At 40.6% G+C, this 26,843-nt stretch overlaps 1 protein-coding gene across 2 annotated transcripts in view; it reads left to right on the top strand.

Annotated features, from left to right (window-relative positions):
- Positions 1–903: 903 nt before the first annotated feature.
- Positions 904–26,843, top strand: part of LOC136708421 (A disintegrin and metalloproteinase with thrombospondin motifs 16) — a 67,634-nt gene continuing 41,694 nt past the window's right edge. The window contains exons 1-9 of one of the 2 annotated variants that reach the window (XM_066682965.1): positions 904–1,263; positions 1,393–1,486; positions 4,338–4,672; positions 17,441–17,777; positions 18,464–18,666; positions 20,687–20,770; positions 21,390–21,549; positions 24,876–24,981; positions 25,564–25,701. In XM_066682965.1, coding sequence (XP_066539062.1) covers positions 1,174–1,263; positions 1,393–1,486; positions 4,338–4,672; positions 17,441–17,777; positions 18,464–18,666; positions 20,687–20,770; positions 21,390–21,549; positions 24,876–24,981; positions 25,564–25,701 — 1,547 coding nt within the window. In that variant the 5' untranslated portion in view covers positions 904–1,173. Of the gene's footprint in view, positions 1,264–1,392; positions 1,487–4,337; positions 4,673–17,440; positions 17,778–18,463; positions 18,667–20,686; positions 20,771–21,389; positions 21,550–24,875; positions 24,982–25,563; positions 25,702–26,843 lie in introns of those variants that run through there. The other variant, XM_066682966.1, reaches the window with a different exon arrangement.

A 26,843-nucleotide genomic window follows, 5' to 3' on the forward strand; every position in this document is an offset into this window, starting at 1 on the left:
AGACACTCTGCTATTTTACAAATCTTGCGGCTCTGATGATATTTAAACACGAGAACATCCGGGTGACTGTCTGTGAGGAGTTGGTGTGTTCTCCCTGTGTCCGAGTGGGTTTCCTCCGGGTGCTCGGGTTTCTTCCCACAGTCCAAAAATGCACGTTGGGAGGTGGATTGGCGACTCAAAAGTAGGCGTGGCGTGAGTGTTTGTGTTGCCCTGTGAAGGACTGGCGCCCCCTCCAGGGTGTATTCCTGCCTTGAGCCCAATGATTCCAGGTAGGCTCTGGACCCACCGTGACCCTGAATTGGATAAGTGCTTACAGATAATGGATGGATGGACTGCAAACAACCTTAAAGTATCTGAATTCATAAATGATCAGGAATACTTACAAACTTTTGGACATATCTGTATTAGCACTTTCCTAAATGATGCAAACTCGCATGTGCTTTGAGGACTATGAATCTGTTATGTGTCTCTTTTCTCATTTTGCTTATGAAATTGGTGCTCACCATGACCTTCGTGCACCTCTGCAGCGACCTTTGGTGAGGGCTGTTACTTATGCAGACACCTATCCATGTCTATATTTCTGTCACCGAGCTATTGCCAATTAACCTAACACTTTACTAGTCTTTTAGTGTATTTTAGTTAAATGTAAGGTATACATATTTGCATATTGTTGCGTTCTCGTTTAATTTACATTTTGCAAAGCATCTCAGTTTTGGATAGTATATTTACATAAAATAATAGAGTATAGTGTAGTACAGTTTAGTATATTATACTGTTTTATATTTGCTTCACAGGTGTAGCTCGTGATTGGCTGAATGATGTGGAAGTGGGCGTGGCTGAAAAGCCGGGGACCAAAACTAGGCTTGAGCGCACGCGAACATGGCATTAGTGCGTGTAGGGCGGGAAGCGCGAGGCTGTGGAAACATGCGCTGGGAGTTCCAGCTGACTTTATCCACCTCCGCTGAACTGAAGACCCGTTGTCTGTGAGTTGGGGGATGGACTCAGGAGCGTGGAGCGAGGGGAACTCTGGACGCAGCGATGCGGGATTAAAAATGCCCTGAGAGCTCTTGCAGTTACGAAAATTCCACTCTTTGGCAAAAGAGCGTCTCGAGAGGACAACTTAAAAATCACCGTGCAGCCTGGACACGGTTTACTCGGGGCTCTGCTGGGGACATGGCTGACATGCACTTTGAGCCAAGCAGGAGGACGTCTACACCAGCCTTTCTACTACTGGCTTTTCTTTTTAGCCTGGGATGCCACAAGGTGAGAGACAGAAAGCTTTAGCTGAGCATTTACGACAGTATGCATTAATATTAGGACACACTGTGGTAAGCCTGAGCATTTACCACAGTCCGGTCCTTTAAATCTGCATCTTTTGTCTCACACTCATAGAGTATACAGTCCAGCTCTCCAGACCCCAAAACTCTTGGAGGTGACAGAGGTGCATCCCCATTGCTGGACTCCCTTAAATTACCTTATGACACAGGTAAGAGCACAACAAACCCCTCCACACCAGCTCCAGTTCTCCGGTCAGTACTTACAGAGCGTTACAGGCTGTCCAGCCAATATAATTCTATAGAAATGGGCCAATAGTCCTTCCTCATGTTTCAAAGCCATGTTTTGGATTGCTGTATACCTACCTGATGAGGATGAGAGCTCAGAGAATAGTGCATTGAGGGCGAGGCAGCAGGGGGCGCTATTAACACGGCTGAACTCCACAGTAAAAGCGTGAGAAAATGCTGACAAGACTGATACAGTATTTCCAGAGCTACACAGAGCAGCCTGAGCCCATCCTCCAGTTAAAATCCAACTGAAAAGAGTCGATCGAGTCATTGGGAATTTCAAAAGAGGCAAGACAATGCGTCCAAGATTTACAATGATACAAACAATAATAAAAATGTATGTAGCAAAACTTATTTACATTTATATTATAAACCATCTGCTTCAGTTCCCCGGTATGACAGTTTATAATATCTCATTTATTTTCACCTAATTATTGCTCCATTGAGAAGACACGTTTAAATTCAATATCCATGCTTGCTATAACGAAGAAATGGTAGTAGTAATAGAGCACGGTAGTAGCTTAGTCAGCAACATGATATTACACAACTAAGAGTACTTGGGCAAGACTCCTAAAGGTATCGTCTGCCATGATTTAAATGTGAATGTAAGGTCCAAAACCCCTTCAATCACTGAATTACTTAGAGCTGCAGAGGAACCCATTAGAATCAGTTAGTCCAAGAGCTAAAGTTTGGTGATAATCTGGTTTTGGGCTTCTTTTTGTGGTCTGTTAAATATTAAGGCTTCAAAATGAGAGTTTCATTATCATGATTTTACTGGAGCTGGGCACTGCTCATCTCTGACTGCTTTTTGTGATAAATTTAAATGAAACCACGGTCTCTTACTCCTAAAAGCACTCTTTATATTTAACTGAATACCATTAACGTGCTATCAGTGGTCAGAAAGGTCTTTAATCTGTCAAAAGGATATCCCTCTTGCCTTCTCTTTTTCTCACACATACAGAGAGAGAGAGAGAGAGAGAGAGAGAGAGAGAGAGAGAGCTTGTAGATTGGCATGCACTCAACTGCGTACAAAGGCAGACACTTCAAGAAGCTCTCCATCAAAGGCTCTAAATGGCTGTGTACTTACTGCTGACAGTATTGAGCTCGGGGGGGATGTATGGAACATGTATGCGGTTAGAACAGACAGAGACAGAGTCCTCAGGAATGATGGAAAACCTGAACATTTTTGATGTTCTGGGGACATGTGGCAGCTTTTCATAAGGAAAATAAATGTTTTCCCACAAAAGCTGATGTGTTTTTGAAGTTGTAATGTTTATGTTAGGGTTGGGTTGGTGCTGAACACAGCATTTACATATTCTCAGACAGAAAAACACAAACACCCAAAACGACAGGGATACAGACTGTTAGACTGAGTTGTAGCATAGAAATTAGAGATGAGAGTTTGCTGTTTCCAGAGAAGCTACCTTTTCTTATTTTCTTACATGCGTGGGTTGGGGGTAACATCGTGAAACATTGTGTTATTATCGGGTGAAGCTACACACTTGAAAATGCTGGTTCTACAAGGGTAAATGGTTCTATATAGAACTCTGAACAATTAAGGAACCTTCTGCATTAAAGGGTTCTTCAGATTGTTGGAGATGGTTCTATATTGCACCTTTTAGAAAAGGGTTCTATATAGCACCAAACCAACAGTTCCTCGGTTGCAAGCTTGAAACCTTAACAATAGAGGAGACAGTTTGGGTGCCAAAAAGGTGCGTTATAGAGCCATCTACAGCATATTCTCCATCAATCAAAAGAATCCTTTCATTACACAATAAACCCTTTAATCATGCTAACATTCTTCAAGTGTTTAGGGATCTATATAGAACAATGTAGCCATTTTTGATGTCTGAGGTGGGTAATTGTTTTTGTAGGTTGTGTTAAGTAGACATATTCTACCCCTTCCTCACAAGTAAACACAGTTCTGTCTTAACGAAACATGGTTTACATGCTTTGGTGAAAATACCCCAAGGACAAAACGACACCGCAGTGTTCACCCCCCCCCCCCCCATCTCTAAATAGCCCTGTTCAAAAGGACCAGTTTCAGCGCTTGTTGCTTTAAATGATTAGCCACACACCTCTCTCCCCAAAGCATGCAGCAGCATCAAGCAAACCCCCCAAGGACTCATATTTTAAGCTGATTTCCTTGGTTCTCCTCCTCCTTCGCCCTTGTTTTCACTATTTTAACTCTCTGCTCTTTGATCACTGTCATTTTGGCAGTTTAAGCTTGATTTTTTTTCCCCCTTCATTTCATGGCTCTTATTTTTGCTAGAGTCTTTGATTGCTCTGCTCTAGTTGTTTCTTTTACATGGTGTAACCCTGCCTTTGTGATCTCACATGAACAAGACAATGTTGTGATTGGAGATGCTCAGATTAGGGAAAGATACTATTGTAATATCTCTGCATTTTACATCAGAAGTAGAGCAAAATATCCCATTTCGTCATTTGTGGGTTGGTAGATCATTCAAGAGACTCACATTAATGTGCAACTGCACTGAAAAGGTGCATTTTACATATTACAAGGTTGTAAGGATGTAAATTTTAAAGATGAACTGGTGACTGACATCTGCTGATTCAGAAGTCTGAATTTAAGTGAGTTTCCAAACAAATGCCTTAAGCTTGTTGCACTTAAGGCATTTCTCTGCAGTAGTCAAGCTTGGTTTAGCAAATAATATTTATGCTTACTACCATCCAAATATGGTAAGGTATGGATTATCACTGCTAGCAATCGCTGAATGTATTGATGGTAAATGATCTACATTCACTTTTTTTTAGAGTATGAGATTGTGGCCCCATACGAGGTTGACCATAAGGGCCAGTATGTTTCCCATGCTGTTGCCCATCACCATCGAAAAAGACGCTCCGTGGAGGATCAGGGGATTGCCCTCACCGCTACGGCCCACTTTCTTCTTCACGGTATGGGGCAAGAGTTCCACCTGGAGCTGCATCCCTCCAGCAAGCTGATCGCACCTAGTTTTACCGTCCAAACTCTGGACAGGAACGGCACCAAGAGTCTGCAGCCATTCACACAGGATGATTTTTGCTTCTACCAAGGGTCACTGAGGTCAGTGGTGAACTCCTCTGTGGCCTTGTCAACATGTGCAGGGATGGTGAGTAAATTGTTTTTATAATTTCACAATGGTTCAAGGATCTGTCACTCATTGAGAAACTTGGTACTGTCCCAGTGACAGATTTGGCATGGTGTGGTAGTGGTATGGTATTGTGTGTGATTCTAGTATTATTGTGTATTGGGCACAGTTTTACACATGTCAATATCCAACATCAAAAAATATCCAGTCAGGAACAACTTTGTGATCAGAAACTGACCATCAATTAACGGCAAGAGGAAGAGTATAACATGGTTTGAATCAACAAAGGGGCTACATTCTACAGCAATGTCAACCTATAATATGAAATAGGCCATTAATGGATGAGTAAAAAATATACGTTGAATGGTTTTGCCAAAGTGAATGAGTAAATAGGATTGTAGTGGTGACTTTTCATGAACTCAAAGGCACCATCTTCAAGAATCAGCCATTAAAATTTAGGGCAGTGTCAAAGCTATAACCCTGCAGTCTTGTTTATTTTTAATAAATCAGCAGTTGCTGTTTAAAGGAAGCAAACATTTAGGCTTAGTCACAGCTCACATCTCTGCCAAGTAGGCGAACTGGGTTGTGATTATTAGAGAACACACAAAGCAAATCATGTTGTTTATTTAAGTGCAATCATTTCCTTGCTGAAATTAATTCCGTTCAGTGTCAGTCTGAGACAAAACAAGTCATTTAATTTGATAATTAAAATAGCTGTGGTTGTTTTATAATTCATTAAAATGCTTATTCAGCAGCCATTTTAAACTCGTCTGTGAGATCATGTGATCGTTATAGTGGTACATTGTGCTCTGATTCAGTGCTCTGCCAAATTTTCCATGCAGCTTTCATTCCTCATTCTCAGAGACTGTCCCATGCTGGATGCCCACTTAGACCCCTGGCAGGGTCTTCTTCCATTCAGAACCAAAATCTCCAGGGGATTTCCTCCTTTCTTGGGAGAGTGGGAATTCTCAGGCCAGGAAAGAAATGCTTGTCTACAGATCAGGGGGAAAAAATAAAACAAAACAAAAACTCTATTTACTGAAATCGCTGGGGGTGGCTGTGATGTGTGTGGGCACATATTAAAGAAAAACATTTAAAAAATCAAATTCACACAATTCTGCACTTAGGACAAATGTAATTCATCAGATATTTGGTGTCTGATGTTCACAGCACTAAAGATTCATTGTGGAGCTTCAAGGATAAGGTAGAAGGTGATTAGCTTATACCCAGCTAATTAGCATCATGAACACTGCTGGTGTAAGTAACCACACCAAACACATGTTGTATACACAAGAACAAAAATAAAAGCCATCGTGAAGCCAAACCCGTGTCTGTACTTTTATCCATCTTGGCTGTAATAAAATATTGTCAGTGTATCGTATGTCACAATATATCATCTAAATATGGGCTGTAACATCTCAGTATGAAATCATGTTGTTGGCACTGGCATCGTATTAAGTCAAATTCCAATAAGGCAGAGGCTGACTACACTGGGAATTAAAAGACTAAAATTCAAGAGAATGGGAGCAAAATGAATAACAAAAAATGAGAGCATGTTTCCAGAAAAACTTTCCCATTCCCTCTGTTCGGTGGCGGTCTGGTCCACTGGGTCCCGAGGTTCATAAGCCTCTCTACAGATGGTTCCCAGTCAGGGGCTGAGAGAGTGCAAGGACAAGAGCTTCAGTTCTCATGAATTTGCCCCACCAATGCTGATCTTTATTCTCCCCTGTAGATCAGAGGGGTCTGTTTGACTGCACAGAAAAATCCCTTTAAACCAGTGACTCACTAACCCACATAAATTCGGGTCAGGAAGGCCAGGGAATTTACAGGAAAACAGAGACTCCTCTTATGGTCTAAAAGACACTTCCATGTATCCTTCTTAGTCCTTGGGAAAAATGTTTATCATGTCTGCATAATTAACAGTTCATTAAATGATTTTGACAAAGATTGTGGCAGGGAAGGATGATTGAAAAAACGGCACGTGCTGGTTTAAATACTCATAGGATCACGTATAATTCACCTGTAATATATAATAACATGATCTTTCCTTCATGCTTCTGAAAAAAACAAATATGTCTATGCTTTTGTCCAAAGACCATGTTTTAATTACTGAATTTATTTAATCATAACATCACAAATCAGACCAAGTGCAGTTGAGTTATAGGTAGCTTTAACCTACGTCTCTTGGATCTTTGGAATAAGCACACCCTGGACATGGATCAGTTGGTTAGAGTTTATGGAATAATTTCAAATAGCTTTTTGTTGGCTTTTACTTGTATATTATTCGGAGAAGTCGCATGTATTGTGAGAATGAAAATACACCGTAATTGGTTATGAATTATATTCCACTCAGTGAATTTTAGCTTTGGGAATTCCTCTTGAAGAAACAAAGACTACATTTCAGTTTTCAGATGTGAAGAACCTTATTTTTAGGCCTCTAGCTCACTCATGCATGTTCCAAAAGCTGTATTCTTGTTTTCTTGTAAAGCCAGACATACACTGTGCAAATATTAAGGTTATGATTGGGCCACATTCCATGTCTATTGGCCATCATTTGACTTTGCCTTTGAGGGGAAGTTGTTTTCTTGATGTTTGTGCAGTCTCATTAACCTGTTTTGTTCTCGTGGCATATAAACCACATTCTCAGTCATAACGGCTGATCAGTTTGGACAAAATACAGTATCTCATATCTTTTTATGATGAATATTATGTCTTTAATATTGTGTTTAATCAAAAAATAAGTTTAATCAAAAGTTATTTGAGAAAATAAGATCCAAGACTTATGAAAAGAAAATGATAATTAAATCATTCTATGTGGGGTTTACAGGTGAAAGGGGTTTCTCTAACAAGAAGAGTTTCATCAGGAATTGTGGGGGTTTGTGAAAACTTTTATCAGAATTAAGCTTGAATGAAAACCTAGTGAAGTGGCTAAGCACAAATTCACTGTAGCCCATGAAGTTTTTTTCCCCCCTTCCCTGATATGGATCCTTCCTTAAAGTCATATGGCAGACAAATTAAGAGTGTTGATGGATATCACGCACAATTCCTCCAAGTCATCATCACTAGCTCTTCTTGTGTGTCTGACTAGGATGATTACTGGGTGCTGATTTTCAGTCAGAAATAAAAAGCTTTGGGATACAGATGAGCAGTGAGTAAGTGTCATGAATGACTGTCACTGTGTTGCTGGCTGTGTGATGGGTCTGGGATTAACTGAAATCTGGCAGCTACACGTTGTCACCATCCTCAGCTGGATTTGATTAGTAGCTCAGCTGCACACATTGGTTGATTAACTCTGTCTCTTCCAGGGCCAAGAGTCGAGTCGCACTGTGCCATGTTTTAAAGTCTGTGCATAAATTCTGAATGACTGGAGTGGCGCTTGGCAGGGTCTTGCTGAAGCTGGCGTGGGCTTGATGACAGTAGGGAGTATGCTGTAAAAAATAGTATCAAGCTGGAATCTGCAGAACAAAGAGTAGATGACTGACTTCACAAGTGGGTTACAAAAGGCTGCTTGTGGCTTCATTTGAGCCAGTAACATTGTGTATGCAACTGTGTCTGTATCCTTTTGAGGACACCGTTGTGGTCACATGCTTAATTTGTTAGTCCCCAACACAGTTGGGGAAAAGGGTGGCTTACATTTTATTCACCCGTGCTAAAAACAGAACAAGTGTATCTTAGAATGTAGCGTTGATTTAAAAAAAAGTGTGTGTGTGTATTAGAAGGTACAGTGCCCAAGTTTAGAGGTGGCTCATTGTGAATGTCAATTGGGAACATCATTGCAAATGCCAGTCTGAGCTCAAAAGGGCTCCATGGCATGAAAACACTAAAAACAAAATCCCCTCTGAAGTGTCTGCATAAGGCTTCATCCTCACTAACAATAGGCTAATTGTGAGTGATGTCACTTGTGAACTTTAGTGAAGGCTGGAAAATCCACCAATGAACCCCAATGAAAGGGAACTGAATCCCATTCTTCCCTGCACCATAATGGGAAATGAGAGAAAAGGATAAAGCAGTTAAAAATGTTATAGCCAATAAGTTAGTCTGGACAAGGTAGAGTTCTGAAGCAGTTTTAACATCATTAGTACATGAATGGCGTCCTGGACGTGACTGGAGAAAACTCTTGAGGGTTGTGAGGGAAATGCTTCATGACGGGAGAAAGACCAAGGCGCTGCTGCAGAGCACCGTTTTGTGGTTATAACAAGGACATGGCAAATCATGGCTGGCAAACTGCAGGAAGTGTTCAGTTATGATGTAATCTTATGTCGCATCCACTCAGGTTTCAGGCTGTGACTGTACTGGAGCCAATGAAGCACAGTGAGAAGCTTATATGCTTCAGACAGAACCTTGTTTAAAAGTGCTCTAGATTCAACACGGTGGGACTGGGAACTACAGTTATATTTATCAGTATTGTGATGACATTTTGTGATTAAATTTTAGCATCATATGTCACAGTAAGCTGTAAAATATCTAATTAACAAAGTCTAGTGCAAATGCAATACGCACTGTGAATCTTAATAGGGAAAAGCCACTGTTGTTAGCTACTTTAGCATTGTAGCTTCAGTGCAAAACAAATGCAGCAGACACCAAACATGAGCATAAGGAGATAATTATGAAAAGCTTGTTTTTCTTTAAAATATATTTATAGTGAATCCACTGCTTAAGGAAGCAATAACTCTTTCATTTTTATTTATTTTTTAAATGTGAGAAACGCTCGCTCTCACCATCAATATCTGAAGTCAATGGAGCAGTCTGGCTTCACCCCTTACTGGGTATTGCTCAGGACACGTTATATTGCATGATTTATTTATGTGACCGGGCTTTGAGAAACACACACATGGTCCCAACAGGTCTTTACACAACAAGAAGAAACAAGGCCTGTGTCCAAAAAACATACATTAATATCATTCACACAACAAAATGCAAGTTTTACCTTAAATCCCTGCTTATGACTGTAACAGGTCGACTGAGTTATGAGCTAACATCTATTTATGATAAACACAGGGGCCCAGCCCAGACTGATTTACGAAAGCAAAGCTGAAAGATCAGCCAGGTGATGACTAACTGCTGGCTGCAAGGCAACAAACTTTAAAGAATGTCACTGTAAAACAACTTAAACACAGCTTTTCACACTGGCAGCTAAGCATGAAGTGAGCACAATGTAGCGTGAATGTAGCATGAACGGACTAATAGTATCAGGAATCGGTGATAGATTGCATTTATCACTAAGGCTATCAAGATGGATGTAAAAATAAATGAGCTGTGGCCGTTAGACATCAGTGGACAAACCGAAAACTGGACAAACTGATATGGAAGCATGGCTCTGTTGTAGGAGTCAAGCTAGACTCTGGATGCTGTGGCAGAAAGACGGGTTATCAGAAAGTTGCTTGCCTTTATGGACAGTATATCATATCAGTGGAGATACAGAGAAGCACGTTCAGCAAATGACTGATACATCTGCGCTGTGCTAAAGAGAGCTGTGTGAGATCTTTCCTCTTCAGTAAGACTCTGCAGTGAGTCTCCTTACTGCATGGGTACTGCTGATCTCCCGATATCTGAAATGTGCTGTAGTGTTATGTTTAAAATGTACTTTGGTTACAACCACCTCTAATTTATTTAAGTTTGCAATGTATGCCATATGTTTACGATTGTGCCACTGCAATTTCAAGATCAATAAACCCCTCTTACAAAAGGAAAAATAATCTCCTAAACTATATTTTAAGGTATTTTGTAATGCATGTCAGCATGGACTAGATGAACTGTGCTTTGGATAAGTAGGACTGGCTTCTTTGGATTGATCAAGTCCTGTGGATTTGACTAATACAATGTACAGTACATAGTGACACGAAACAGCCTTTAGCCAGGACCAAGGTGAAAGAGCTCCAACCAACATCTGCCTCCTATAGGTGGCACCCCTAGAATATATCGATGGGTGGAAGCTAGGACCATGATTGGTCAATGCAGATTGCACACTACCTCACAAGCCCAGTAGAGTGGCAAAGGATCACCATATTTTTTTTAGAAATATTAATCCCTTAAGTCTGACCAACTTTACGGCTTGATGACATTCTCACTATATTTGTTTAATTATAAAAACAAAGCAGGCATTTGTGACTTAAGTGATGTAATGATATTAATAAAGTAACACCATCATCTCTCTCAAATAACCCATCTATTTTTATGACCTGACATTTTAGAAAAGTAAAAATAAAATATTTTCTGTTTTCATCTCCAGCTGAACTTAAACAACACTCTAACTCTAGTGATAGCAGTGTCTCAGAATGGTCGCCAGATTCAGTAGCGCTTGCATCTAACTGGCTTCATGACCCTTTTACTGTTTCATCATAGCAAGTGAAGTAGGTGTTGGCAGCTCAAGTGATGTAATGCTATTAAAAAAGTAACACTGTCATCTCTCTCAAATAGCTCAGCAAGCATATTATCTTTTTTATAGCCCGGATTGAATTACTCTGTTCTTGGCTGTACTTCAGTCCTGTAGATATTCGAGTTTACTTTAATTTGCATCATAACTCCACTATCTGGTGTGGTCCAAAGCAGATGGGTTTCACTCCTATAGTTTCTCTCACTGTTTCTTCCTCATGCTCTTGAGCTGTAATTCCCTCAGTCTGAGCATTAAGCATCTTGGCCTGCTTTCCTGGAAAGCTGCTTTGGTGAGATATCTGTTAATATTGCTAATGACTAAACATACATGACTTTATCTCTTCAGTTACCATTAGACCTACCATTAGAAGTTTTGTATAGTGGTCGTAAATTAGCATTAAACAGTGCTGCCTGCACTTGGGGCATCTTTTAAATGTCCCTGATATCAGTTTGACTCTTTTAACTGTGCTCAGTCGTGTCTGGATCTGCCCCATGCAGCTGGAGGGCAGCTAGGTTGATCGTTGCAGGTTTTTACGACTGCTCTTTACACCTTGTAGCTCTTGGCATGTAATTTGATGACGGGTATCTACAGACGCTGTTCAGACATTTGTATTTTGGCTGAAGCCGCTGTGGAACTGTAGAGAGGAAATGCTGATTTGTGGAGGGTAATTGCCAGTGGTGGAAAGAGTGCTGAAAAGCTGGGCTTTTGTAGAAGAACTCTTGCCTCAGAGGCAGTCTACTTGAGAAGTAAAAGCTTCCCTCAAAGAAACTGCTCTAGAGAATTTTTTGTGGAAATTTTGATGGTCTAGGCTCAGTGAGAACAAGCTTGTTTTAATTGACTGGTCATCTCTGAGTCCAGGGCATTCTGTAATTTTGAATCAAAGAAAGTATTGCCAGTCTGTGAATAACCTATATTACAAATACACTTTAATGTTTAGCTTGTTTATGTTGTGGGCAGCAGTGGCCAAAAACACATGTGGCCAGTTGGATTGGCAATGTGAAATTGTCCATAGAATCACACAATCACCCTGAAAAAAAAAAAAAAAAAAAGCATTTCACCACGAATGGATAACCAGTGGTGCTCTCAATACATCATGAAATTTTATCTACTGACAGCTGGTGTAAGAGGGCTAATGAAGCTATCACAACATTCACATACACAAAGACAGATGTATTGTGTGAATCTTTGTTTGTTTTACATGAGACAACATTAATTCTACTGATATGACTCTTAAACCCCTGAAGATTTTTAACAGCTTTCTATTCAAGAGAAATAGAACACCCAACCCCTGGAAAGGCCAGAAGATCAATGGCAGGGAATTCAAACATGTCTTTCGTAATTTGGGGTTTCCTTGTAAAAGAGTGCAAAGCTAGCACTGTATGGTAAACATCAGGTCTGTGTTTGGGAAAGCCATGTAAACTTGCTTACAGAAAAAAACATAGCACTTTTAGGTCATCACACATTCAGTCTCTTTCAAAAAAAAACTTGAAAAAGTGTCTTCAGAGTCCATCACCAGGTTAGAAGTCCTCATCTGGCTGATAGGACAACTACCACACAGAGGGCAAGTAAAAGCACTTTATTTTTCACATGTTTATGTGACTAAAGATGTAGTACAAAGTGTGTATGAAATTTAATTTAACAATTAGTTCAAACATTTGAAGCGTGTTGATCTCAAAAAGATATAACATTGTTCAAGTCTCCAGACAATGTGTAGTGAACATGTGGGCAATTATACATTCAGTCTTAAAGGATTAATGAGTGTGTATTTGTGTATCAGTGAAATCTGCAACCAAAGTACATGGGAAGAAATTCATGCCAGGTCACTTGGATAAAGACTTTGGATAAAGAGTCAAAGGCCAATTGGATGGAGTTCATGGACTTCGAGTCATTTTTGCTGGTTAATTTCATCCTGACCTTCCACTGACCTGCTGTATTATACTCTACATTACTTTATGCTGATGTGTGAATATAGAGTGTTTTTCATACTCTTGCAAAACTTTCAGAATGATTCCTTGAGCTCAGAATCCAATAGTGCTGACCTATGCATTGTCCCACACCCCAACATTGTCCCTGCCTGTTTTCTCACTGTCTGCCTACATTACACTCGTAGGTATTTCCCTACGCAAAGGTCTCGGTTGCAAGTCCATGGGTTGTTATTGACAAAACCTTGGACCAGATGTAATGCCTCTGATTGCTTGATACACAGAGAGGCATGCAATGGCTGTCACATAAAAGAAAAGCAGCGAGAAACTTGCTTTGAGAGGATTAGGTTTGACAGCAGCTCAGGGACCCACCCAAACTCAAGTCCAGGCCCCAGTCATGTGGAGCAGCCAGTGTTAGAGACGCAGCCTGCTTGAACAGCAGCCCAAAAGGCCCGGCACTCATCAGCACTGCTTCTGTAGAGTAGCCTGTGTAATCTGCCTAAGGAACGGAGCACGGTTCAAGGGCTTTGGCTTTTTGGGCCTGAGCAGTCAGGTAATTGGACGTCTTTGAAGTCCTGTCTATGCTGCATGTGATCAAACGTGTAGCTGCTTGACCCTCTCTCTTAAAAAAATATAATAATAATAATAAAATCTGTGTGTTAAGTGCACTCTGTGTGGCACTCTTCATTAATTTGCTTAAACATGTTAACCATATCAGAATTATCATGTGGCTAATCCACTGTGCTCCTGTCAGCCAGTGGCTCTTAATATTTGATTTTTTAATATTTAATATTTGAGTTATTTGCGGCTGCCTCCATAAATTTTAAAACTAATGTGGGTTCCTTTTTTCAGCACAATAAAATCGTCAAGTTCAGGTTTGAGTGACAAGAATTGTGCTTCCAAGGACTTATATGTGAGAATAATTGGTGTGATCTAATGTGGCATGCAATGGATTAATGATTTACACATGCCGACTGAGCCACCCATGCATGTCTATTTAAGCAGAGTGACTGGAATCATTTTTCAAACAGCAATATCCCTGCATGAAAAAATAACTTAATTAATGCCCAAAAAATTACTTAATAAACATAAAAAATGAACTGTTTCTTTGCATAGACATCTGCTTTATTTCAGATCGTACTAGACAGGCTTCGTTTAGGTAGGTGCCATTGTAATGATGTTGAAAATGTCCTGATTCTATGCTGCAGTCAGTGCCCTTTTGAGCAGTCTGTTTTACTTCATCTCCATGCACAACCAAGCTGGTGTCATTCCATCATCAGAGAAAAGTCCGCTTGTTTTATGTACTCATCTGTCATTTTATTTGTATGAATTCTATGACGGCATGGGTGCGACCCAGAAATGTCCAACAGTGAGGTGTGGTTTCGTCACTTTTTCCTCAAGTTAGAGTTTGGCTAAAGACTGCAGCCAATCAATTTTTCTCTGATCTGTCCCATAGTGAAATTGTGGTAAATAATTTTCAGTGCCTACAGAAGCTGGCCTGAGGGCTGAATGGCACTGGCAGTGGACATAAAAACAAATGGTTGTGACATTAAAATTACACTCAATACATGTTGTGCGGCTCGTTACATAAATCAGTGTCACGGCTAGTTTATATATATGTGAAGATGAAAATGTACTTCTGCATAAAAACCTATTTAGTGCAGATGCCATAGAAGGTTTATGGGTAATCATAACTACTAGAGAAGCTGACACACACTCTTTCAACATCTCAACAGTGTGTACAGGAAATCTACTGTACTGCAAATCATAAAATATTTGTTGATTGGTTAAGCAAGGGGCGGCACGGTGGCGTAGCAGGTAGTGTCGCAGTCACACAGCTCCAGGGACTTGGAGATTGTGGGTTCAAGTCCTGCTCTTGGTGTCTGTGACTGTTTTGGACTGTCCCACGGTCCAAAAACACATGTTGGCAGGTGGATTGGCTTCTCATGTGTGGACGTGTGTCAACCTGTGAAGGATTGGCGCCCCCTCCAAGGTGTGTTCCTGCCTTGTGCCCAGTGATTCAGGGTAGGCTCTGGACCCACCATGACCCTGATTTGGATAAGCGTTTGAATGAATGGAATGAATGGTTAAGCAAAGAAGTGTTGGTTTTGTGACCAAATGTGGAACCAGTATTTCCAAGTGGAGAGGCTTATATTTTAAGAAGCATGATCAGATCAGAATTAACAGTTTTTTTTATTCCAAATATGAAATTAATTTGACATTTAAGGGTGCTAAATGTATTTTGTCTTCACTTAGCTACAGTTACATCTTTTGCTTTTCAGGAATGGCTTAAGTCCAGATTGACATCAACTCGTGTTCAGTCTGGTGAAGATTTGGTGGCATTCTGCCACCTAAATATTAGTGAGCTCCCTATACTGATGTCAGACAATTAGTTATGGATCACAAAAGCTATTGAAACTCACCCATGCATTGGATGGTGCTCCATTCCTCCACAGAACACATTCTCCCACTTCATAGTCCAGCGTTGGGAGCTTTATATGCCTCAGGCTGTCCTTTGGCATTGGTACAGTTAAGGTAATGTGCTGCAGTCCCTGAATCTTCTGTAGCAATTCATGCTTTTCTGTGGAGATTACACAAGCGGTGTGGCATGTGGTTTTTGTCATGCTTACCAAACAAGTTAATCCCCACATGTTGGCTAGTAACCAATTACGTTCTTCCTCCGGGGCAGCGCTGCCTTCAGAACCATTTTGAGTAGTAATTTTGCACACTCACACCTATGGACACTTTTGCACAGCCAATCCACCTACCAACAGGTGTTTTTGGACTGTGGGAGGAAACCAGAGCACCCAGAGCAAACCCACACAGACAAAGGAAGAACACACCAAGCTCCTCACAAGATGGTGAGCTGAGCCGGGGATCAACCTGACAACCCCAGGGCCCTGGAGCAGTGTGGCAGTGACACTACCTGTACGTTCAGATATACTGTTAAAAGTGACAGGGCACCACTTTTATGTATTATGATGTGAATAATACATAATAAAACAATAATAATGTACTGTAATAGTAAATGCTCCCATTGTATATTTTGCCTGTGTAGACCCTTGTTTATTTTTGAACGCCTTGTGATTTTTTTTTTTTTTTTGATTAAATAAAACTGGCTGTTATTTCAGCTTCATTTTTTCCCATCTGCCTTAAGGAATTTAAAATTACAATGGGGAAATTTTAAGGACCATAAAAGATTATATGTAATATACAAATTACAGCTTTGGTGCAATGGAACTGTGGCCACAGTGATGGAAACCGCACCGACTGACTAAATCACTGCTCAGCCACAACGAGTGACAATAACTTTTAACCCACATGTACACAGAAATATGCACGCATACTGGACATAAACAACCGCATACACCATCTTCCTCTGTTGTGGCTAGAACGTAGACCTCACACACACACTGACGGCTTTGTGCCGCTTACGTGGCCTTGCTGGTTTTTCCAAACACACGCAGACACACACACATTTGTACAGTGCTCTCTGATCACCAGCTGCTGTAAAAGATTTTCTTAATCATCATGTGAATAAAGAGTGCTTAACACTGGCCTGATGTGACCCAGTCTTGGGTTTTGCTTCAACCCTGAAGGGAAACATGTTTTATAGCCCATTGTGCGTGTGATTGCCTTGTGGTAACTTGCAATTATGTTGCTGATATAAAATGATGATCAGACCCACATTAGACTGGTAAGAGGGAAAAAAACACTATCATGAGTCCAGTTTGTATTGACTACTGTGCAGAAAGAGAAGGCTAAGTAGAGGTATTCCTCTGACCTGGCCTGACCCTCAGTTGGTGGTGTGCAGAGATCTTGGGAACTGAAAGCCAACATTGAGCCAAATAGGACAGTTTCATCTTATTGTTTATACAGTTTATAAACAATGCAAAACATAAACAAACCGTTCCGAGCTTTTAAACTTGGCTCTTTATCCATTACTGCTGCTTTTTTGTGTTTGACCATTCGAGCTTTGACTATATGGAAGTTTTTCTCCAAATGTTATATTTATTTGTGTAATTGACACACACACGCACACACACACAGTGGTACATCCAGCATGTCTTATGATTTCAGAGTATTAATTTCCCTTGTGCAGCATAAGATTTCTTCTTTGAAGAATGCTTTGTTACGTGATGAAACATTTCTATATGAATTAGTTTAATTAATTAATCAGAATTGACATTCAGGAAGTTTCATCAGTGATGTAATCTTGCCTGTATCAATTAAATTCCTTTTTCTTATTTTTAATTGTTTATGGTAATGGTTTACACTGGTGAAACTATAAACGAGACTAATGTGTGTTAGTAAGTAAATAAATAAATAACCCTGGCACTCTGTGAGGTTTTCTCACCTTTGCCAAGCACACTGCTATACCACTATCATGACAGTATCCCTACTGTGCTAACAATGGTCTACATATACCCAAAGCAGGTGAACTTGGTGTTGCGTGTGGGGCAAGGCCTCTGACCAGTGTGTGTTTTCCTGTAGTCAGGTTTGATCCGGACGCAGGAGGCTGATTACTTTCTGAGGCCACTGCTTCAGCACCACTTGGTCATGGAGAACTACACAGCACCAGAGCACCACCAGCCTCACATCCTCTACAAGAGACACACAACACATAACACAACTGGAGGAACAGCAGATTCAGCAGAGCCTCAGAAAAACAGAGACGGGGACATTGCTGTACACAGTGGAGACAACAAAAGACCCAGACGATCAACACACAGGCGGATAGATCCAGAAAATCATAGACATCACCATCACCACAACGACTACCAACACAGCGCTCACCAGAGACAGCACTACTGTGGAAGACGGAAGAAATGTATGTAAGGGCATTCTATATTACACTGTGTTAAAACATTGTCCCTAATGATATATTTAAGTCTTAGGAACCCAAGACTTTTTAAATTCGGTGCAGGTCCTGGAAACCCACTTTAAGCATCAGATTAGAGCCTAATTACGTGTATTCTGCACTGCTTTGAGAAAAGAGCTTCTCTGCTCTGCTGTAATTGTAGTCGGGGTAAAGCTTAATCCTTGTCCAGGCATTTGACCCTAAATGTTTAAAGTGTTGGTTTTTCTGCAACACACTGCTGACATAGGGTCATTCACACGTATTAAATGTTGCCCTAATGTCATTAATGAAGAGTTTGATGAAGTCACAGCTGTTCAGTGCTACAACCCTGTCCTGATGACATCATCATCTCACACCTGTGCTGTGTTTTGTCAATGTCCTGTTGCTCTCACCTGCTCTGAGTTTGCTTTATGTCAACACACTGTATTTGAAATCTGAGCTTTCGTTCTGTGCCGACTGTCCACTCAGCTGTATTAAGGTCACATTCATCACATCAGTGCTTATTAAGGCTTAATTTCATGATGGAGGATGACCATGTGGGATTTATGACCTGTATGATATTATAGGAGAGTGTGCAAGGTCACATGGCTTATTTAGGATTTGCATGTACCTGTACCTTGTGTTTTGTTTACTACTTTTCTCATGTCTCCTCACAGATATGCCTAAGCCACCTGAAGACGACCTCTACATCTTTCCTGATGAGTACAAGATCCTGCCCAGAGGCAAGCGGGCTGTAATGTTCCAGACCCAACCAAAGCAGAAGCTGAACGTGGAGACGCTGGTGGTGGTGGACACGAAGATGATGGAGAATCATGGCCATGAGAACATAACCACTTACGTCCTGACTGTTCTAAACATGGTACAGCATAGTGTCAAGTATTTGGAAACACCTAATGTTTGCTGTTTTATAAGTAAATTAATATATCAAAACTATCAAAAAAACACAGTTATGCAGTGGCAGCAATATTAAATAAAAATATTTTTGGAAGCAGTACATGCATAGGCATCAAGTTCTCTGCCTATATTTGAAGCAAATTACAAGAATTAAAGTTTGTGTTCAGTCTAAATTCATACTCATTGAACTACACTGTATTTGTATTTTTTGAATAGTATACTACATCTGTCCCTCTGCAAACCCATCCATCCTGCCATTCATTCACCTGTACTCAATGTGTATACATTCCTCAGCATAATGCAACACACATTTGACTTGATTTAGGAGATATACTTGGTGTCAAGGTGAGGTCACCCAATGTGTTTCCACTTGTTTGAGTCTGAGTTCTACTTAATAGCCTGTGGGACCCAGGACCAGTTCTTTGTGTGGTAAATACGGTGAGAAAAATGCACTGGCACTGCTCAAAACCCCTGTCTCATGGGCCCCTGGAGGCTTAAGGCAAAGCTGAAAATATTATTGGATTTCACATAGTGTATGTAATCAATATTGTCAGGTTTTAGGTGTCTAGAGCACCCCGCATGGAGCTGTCACTGAAGAGACAAAACAAGCAAAGTGAAAAATCCTGTGCTCAGGTCCATTGACCAAGTTTATGATACCTGAGCTTCTTAACCTTCTTAAACCTAAGCCCCAAAAGTGGCCACCTGAGCATATCGTCTTTTTTCACTACCACGTCCACTAGTTTAAAGTGCACCATTTCTGATACAGGTATTCAACAGTTTGTACTGTCATCAGCAAGTTGGGTATGAATTCCACAGTACTGAGCAGTGGAACTCTTTTGCCTCAAGTGACAAAGCACTATCCAACAGCACTGGATCTTATACCATTCATTAATCATTTAACATATATACCTTACTAATGTTTTAGCAGATGAATGCTAGCTAAAATGTAATAAGAAACTCCCTAATGATGTCCTCCTTTTCAGATGTCTACAATATTTTGTTCCTATATCCTCTGATTCAGTACAAATTCTGTGTTTAGTTGAGTCAGAGCTGATGAACCCAAATATCCACTAGGAGTTATTACTGGTCGAACAGTTCAGAGTCTCTGCAGGTGGTGGACAGTATGTGCCAGGGTTTACACTGGGAATTCCACACAGTTTATCTTATGTGGTCAGAAAGAGTGGTTTCTCAGGTTTAACATGGTATTCGAAGTATGTATCAGCTGTGACATGCATTCTCTCAGACAGTTAAGAGGTCTTTAAAAGTCCTTTGAGTTCTAAGCTATGTGTAGGTGTATGAAAAGATGAGAAATCATTGGGGAAAGACCCGAACAGGAGATTCTCATTTTGATCAAAGTGAGCAGGCAATTGAACTCCAACCCCTCATGGGCTCCTCCTTGCCTATATTCCTTGCATTGCTTTAAGCTTTCTAACTCATAGGACACTGAAACCAACAGAATGTCTGTCCAAATACAGATTCTAAAACGAATAATAAATTTAGTTTTTGTGTAAGCAGGTAGAAGTGGAAAATATCTGATGATCTGAGTTATATTTATATAAAGATATTTCACAGTGATTAGTAAAGAATAGTAGATAACACCACTATCTACCACACAACAGACTGGGGTTCAGTTCCATGAGTGGGCAACACTCCAGTTAGAGTCCTTGGGCAAGATTCTTAATGTTATCTTTGCCCTATGCTTTAACATGATTAAACTGAAAGTTACCCTAGATAAAACTGCTTGATCAATGTTGTAGTTAAAAAAACAACCTTAAGACCCGTTTTAAAATCATTTAATATTTTAATAAGTGCAAAAAAACGATTGATAAAAATTGCAAACTGATTACAATGACTGTAGACTCAGCCCATGATCTAGTTTCTCCATTTCTGTTTTAAAGTTAAATCAGTTCAGTTCAGTTCATTCTTAAATACTTTTACAGTGGCAACAAACCCTTTTTGCAAGGACTGTGTCTCTCTCTGTGCAGGTCTCCACCCTTTTCAAGGATGGAACAATAGGAGGGGACATCAACATAGTGATTGTTGGCCTGATACTGCTGCATGAAGACCAGGTGAGGGGAGGACTTGTAGCTGCCCTGGGAAAGTAAACCAGTGCCTTCTTGGATTCTATTGTCTGTTTTTGTGTTTTAAACTCTCCTTAAGAGACTTGTCTTCTTGGCCTGTGTAGCTGGACAGATCTCATTTTACAATGACAGTTTAATTGGACAGGCAGCATACCTCAGCCAGATGAGCTTGGTGTCTGGGCCAGCAATCCCCTGTTACTGATACACCTGCAGTAATACAGACCAAGTAGAAGAATGCAGAAAATTACCATCATCTCCACTTTTGGCTGCAGAGTTAGAGCCAGTTGCCCTGAATGCCTCTGGCTCCTCCAGCAAGTTTAATTGTCTGTAGACTCATTAACTAAAGGAGGGATTAAAAGGGCAGCAGGTAACACAGTCCCTGAATAGTCCTTAAACTTTCTTCTCCTCTTTGTTTCTCTTCACCTCAGTTTTCTTTTTTCTTCCCTTCATTTCTCATTCCACTACTATCCACCTTCAAGAAGCGTTTAAAATACCGTGCCTTTCAGACTAGGAAAAGCAATCTTTAACTGCCATTGCCTCATTGCTTTGTTGTTTAATCCTATTTGTATTTTGCCCTGACATTTTCTTACTGTAATTCCTCTATCAGGATGGGCTGGTTATTAGCCACCATGCTGATCACACTCTGAACAGTTTCTGTCAGTGGCAGTCGGGTTTGGCCGGACGTGAAGGTCGTCGTCATGACCACGCCATCCTCCTCACAGGACTGGACATCTGCTCATGGAAGAATGAGCCGTGTGACACTCTGGGTAAGACCCAAACCTTAGAGAGGCCTGCTGATTTACTGAATCATGCAGCCACATTTACTGCAAGTGTGACTATCATGCATATCGGTTTTACTGGTCTATTACCTCTGTGAGCACATTCTGGCTATTAGACTCCCCGCTGGTGCACTTTGTAAGTGAAGAGTTAAGAGATTATTCTCTGTGTTTAACAGTGACAATAATGAGTTGTTCATAAGAGCAGCCGCAGTAGGTATACACTGTAAACTGGACACTTAGTGAATCTAGGGCTTGACAATAATTAAATAACAATATATATCACAATATTAAATGTTTCAATAATAATGATTTTATTTTTAAACACATTTTCAGTATTTCATAATACATTATTTACAGCATCTGTCACTGATGTTCATTACAGGCCACATCCCAGTTCACTGCCCTGAGTTTTAGTTAGTTTAAAAATATTAATATTGACAAAGCCAAGAGGTTTATGTTTGATGGTGATGTCATGTGGAATTATATCATATTGACTGAAAATTAGACATATATTGTGATATAAATTTTTTTGCCATGTCATCCAGCTCTAAGTGAATCTAACAATTTATTTAAGGTTGTGATGAGCAAGACTATGTGCAAGAACATCCTCCATTATACTGACTGACCAATAGTGATATTTCAACTAATGGGCATTTATGTTTGTCTCCATGTCTTTCCCTATGTAATGTTTATGTACAGGTTAAATCCATTGAGATTAACCTTTATCAGCAAATAAGAAGAATTTATTTAATTTATATTCCTGTGAGAACCATGGTCATCCACCCAGTTCTACTTCTTCCACATCAAAGCCCATGGTCTTTGCTAACCGCTAAGCTCCATTAGCCCAGTCGCCATGCCCTTTAACCACCAGGCCACAGTTCAAAGTTGCTGGGAACCTGGTGGTTGGGGCTGGAGCTGTGATTAACTCCTCCCCAAAGCATGTAGCTAGCAGCCCAAATCCTCAGAAGTGCAGGGGAGGAAGAACTAATGAGGATCTCACGCTATTCCGAGGTCAGAGGAAGATTAAAGACTAGCCTGATGGTTCTCTTAGTTCTCTTTATACAAAGCTGGGATACTAAATGTTGGAATACTCCAATATAAGTTTGTACAAGACAGAAAGGGTGTAGTACTGCTTTCCAAAATCGGGAACACTATAAAATTGGAGTACACAGCTTGAACTTTTGAATTTTTCCAAAGTACTTTATTGTTTTTCAATTTTTACAGCACTAGCATTCAGCCAGCCACAGTGTTTCTGTCTCAAAACCCACTACTTTCCATAACTATGAATAAATGTGTTGACCTATCAAATAGATGTGGTGGTGGATGGGGGTGGGGGAGTGAGGGGTAAACTGGAGTTTGAAATTTGGGGATATTTCCACCGTAAGCTATGCCTCTGTAAGGAAGAAATATGTTTGTACACTAGAAACATTTCATCACATATAGGAAATGCATTATTTTCCTAGTGTTAGCATGTTATAAACAGTGATAGAATTCATTCCAAGCTCTTTTATTGTTGCTTCCCATATTTTTTTCTGTGTGGACAGTATTTACTTGTTGGTTCAACTTGATTAATGAGCTCAATATTATTATCTCTCACACATGTTGTAAGACTTGAGAATTTCATAACTCTAATGAAAAGGAAAGAATGGAAAATGTGAAACAGTCTCTGCTTCCTCACACACCTGCCAGAGGCCTGCTGACCAGACTGTTGGGCAAGGTGTTCTTCATATTATCTGATGAATCAGTGGCTTTTGTAACATAGCTTTTTAGGATCTGGTTGGATGTTCTGCAGTCAATGGCCTGGAAAAGGGGATGTTTATCATTTGGTTGTTTTATAAAAATATTTTTTATCTAAGCATTCACCTCCGGCGGATGTAATATTACACTGATCCCAGTCTTTGCTGACATCTGATAGCCATATGATTTGGTGTTATTTCTCTGTAATTTAACACTGTTTATGACTTCAAATTTAGAAGGAAGTTCTGTGGGAAGGGCACTATACAGTCATCTGTAGTGATATCAGATACACCAGTTTGTTCATTCTTTCAGTAGTACATCAAGACTTTCTGATTCTGAATTACTTTGTGTTGCCATGGTCATGTGATCATTGGTGATACAATCTCAGTTAATGCATTACATCACCCAGTAGCACTTGGTCCATAAACAACAAAGAAACACTTTGTACTATAATGGGAAATACTGGTCTAATTAAATACACTTTCAATGAAGGCTTTTTAACAATTACATCATATTAGTTTATAGTTTCCCATAACAAGTCTCAAAATAGTCCATAGTTCCCAAAAACAAACCTGTACTTCCAGAATATGAGAATACAAGCGTATAAACACCTACAATTAGCACTTCTGAACATCAAATCAAATCACATTAATTGTCATTGTACAACGAACCACGAAATGTGTCTTCCGCGTTTAACCCATATGTAGCAGTGAACACACACACACACACACACACACTAGTGCACCAGGGACTGTGGACACACCCAGTTTGGTGGGCAGTCATCCCTGACACCCGGGGAGCAGTTGTGGGTTTGGTGCCTTGCTCAGGAGGACGGTGCTGTTCTTTCACTCTTATCATCTCATTTTGGGGATCGAACCAATGACCTTTCAGTCCTAAGCCCTCTTCTTTAATCATTAGAGCTGGCTTGAAAAATAGGAGATATTAGTTCATTATCCATCTACCCCATCCAAAATAGTCCAAACTGTCGAAAGTTGGAAAGGTCTCTGTATTTCTGCAAATTTACACAGTTGTTTGATAAAAGTGGAGAGGTCCTTGACCCTGCTATCATGAGATCACTGGTTTGATCACTGGTGATGCCTCAGCAGTCTGACTCCTGGACTCCAAAAGAGAATATTTTGTCTTGCTCTCTGAGTATGTAGGACAGCCCTCCTTCTCCAACCTTGAATCAGTGACATGCTAGCCAGTGTAAGAATCTGTTAGCTGACATAACAGTTGGCACTCTACTCCATGAACAGTTTGGCTGTCCAATGGTTTTGTTTGGCAGCATTTTGAAAAGAAGCTTCACATTGTCTCAGAGGAAGCATGTGCTTGTCTTATGCTCTAAGCTAGGTAGTGTGGTGTGATTAGAGGCAATGACTACATTTTGGAGGAGATTGGGTAAATAAAGGAGCAAAGTTCCACAATGAAACGCTGGGGCTGACTGTTAACCCTATATCTCTATTTCCACAGGACAATACAATCTAATAGGACTATTATAGATAGTGTTAGAGGGTTATTGTATATTTAAAATTATATAACAAACATTGTTGTGCATGCTTTGCCTTTTCTTCCCCCAGGCTTTGCTCCCATTAGTGGCATGTGCAGCAAGTACCGAAGCTGCACCATCAATGAAGACACAGGTCTGGGTCTGGCCTTCACCATCGCTCATGAGTCAGGACACAAGTAACCACTGTTTTTTTTTTTTCATCTTGAGCACAGCAAAGTCATTTGTGTTGCTGATTGGCTGAACTAATGTTGTGTTTCTTAGACCAAGCCTAGTAATTTGTTTCCCATTTACAGGATTAGGGTTTAATACAAACACTAGACATTTGCTGAATTTTATTAAATAAGTATGGAATTGAGGGCAGCACAGTGGTGCAACAGGTCGCTGTCGCACAGCTCCAGGGTCCTGAGGTTGTGGGTTTGAGTCCTGCTTCGGGTGACTATCTGTGAGGTGTTTGGGTTACCACATTGGTTAAACACACGTTGGTAGGTGGATTGGCTACTCAAAAGTGTCCATAGGTTTGGATGTGTGTCGTCCTGTGAAGGAATGGAGCGTTCCCTCCTTGTGCCCAGTGATTCCAGGTGGGATCCAGAACTGGATAAGCACTTACAGAAAATGAATGAATGATTTGTGCAATTCGTTTTTTAGTATAGTGCAAGATTATAAGTTTAAGTGTGATATTTGCTGCATATCTTACAGACTTATAGATAATTCAGTGCAGTAGGATCACATGACTGTGTTGTGTTTATTTTTGCTTCTAGTTTTGGCATGGTTCATGACGGCGAGGGGAATGTGTGTAAGAAGTCTGTTGGCAACATCATGTCCCCAACACTAGCTGGCCATAACGGTCTTTTCTCTTGGTCATCCTGCAGCCGCCAGTATCTCAGTCGCTTTCTCAGGTTGGTACACATTCAGTCTCTAACATACCCTGCTTAAACACCATTATTAATATTCAAACCCTTTTTATGTTTGCCCATTTGTCCATGAAACTCTTATTGCCTAGTCTTATAACCTGCATGAAAAGTTCACTTTCCACAAATGCCTACACACAAAAAAGCCCCTATGGCTGGCAGTTTTGCAATATGTGATCATCCAGCTATAGATCTAGCCAGACTCCTTTTCTCTCTAGTACAGTGAATAATCTTCAGATTAACAGAAAAGTAGACACCCTTTAGAAAAGCTACCCACTTGTCACATGTTATTGCTATTAGCAGCCCACAGCAGGAACAAACAAACTTGCACTCAAAAGACCCGACCGCCCCAAATTAACAACCCTGCCCTTTACAGAAAATCCTCTCAACCATCCATCATCCATTTGGACTCACACTCCAGGCTGCAGACTGCAAGCTGCGTCTAGACATAGTCCCATCCTTCACAAGCACTATTTGCAGAAATGTTGTGCAGAAATAGAGCCGAAATGGCCACTGCTCTGACAGGCAGCAGGCCAGTCTCGAGTTTCGCCCCACTGTCAGAGCGAGTTGTCTGTGTTGGTGTAACTCAACCAAGTCTGCCAGCCCTAAATTTACCTGCTGGTGAAATGAAATGCAAACTATCCACTCCCTCACAGATGGTACAGATTTAGTGAGGCTTTCATTACTTAATACAGACAACATGACCTCAGCCTTGTTAGAGCATGTCAGAAGTTGGGCCCATGAGCTGGGGTCAGTGGTGTCGGGACAAGCCAGCTGAGCTGAGGGTCACATGCTGGAAATGTTTGTCTGCTCTTCTACTGCCTGCAATGTTGAGGTGCATCAGTGGAAGTGGATTGGCGCTGACTGTCAGACACTTCTGAAATTAATTGTATTCTCTGTTCACTGTGTGTCAATTTTGAAAGGCACCTTGTCTGAGTGATTACTATCTATTTTAGGATGCATGCATTGCTGACACATGTTTAGTCACTGTAATGCAGGATAGAATAGAATATGAAGATTTGTGCATAGGCTAGAGGGATATTAACAGTCCCCAGCATTAGGCTGTGGAGCACTGTATCTATACTGTCTGGAGTGCTAGAGTGCCATCCAATTGGGGTGGCATTTGTGAA

This window comes from Hoplias malabaricus, chromosome 10 (genome assembly GCF_029633855.1).
Source record: "Hoplias malabaricus isolate fHopMal1 chromosome 10, fHopMal1.hap1, whole genome shotgun sequence".
In the NCBI taxonomy this organism is placed as follows: domain Eukaryota; kingdom Metazoa; phylum Chordata; class Actinopteri; order Characiformes; family Erythrinidae; genus Hoplias; species Hoplias malabaricus.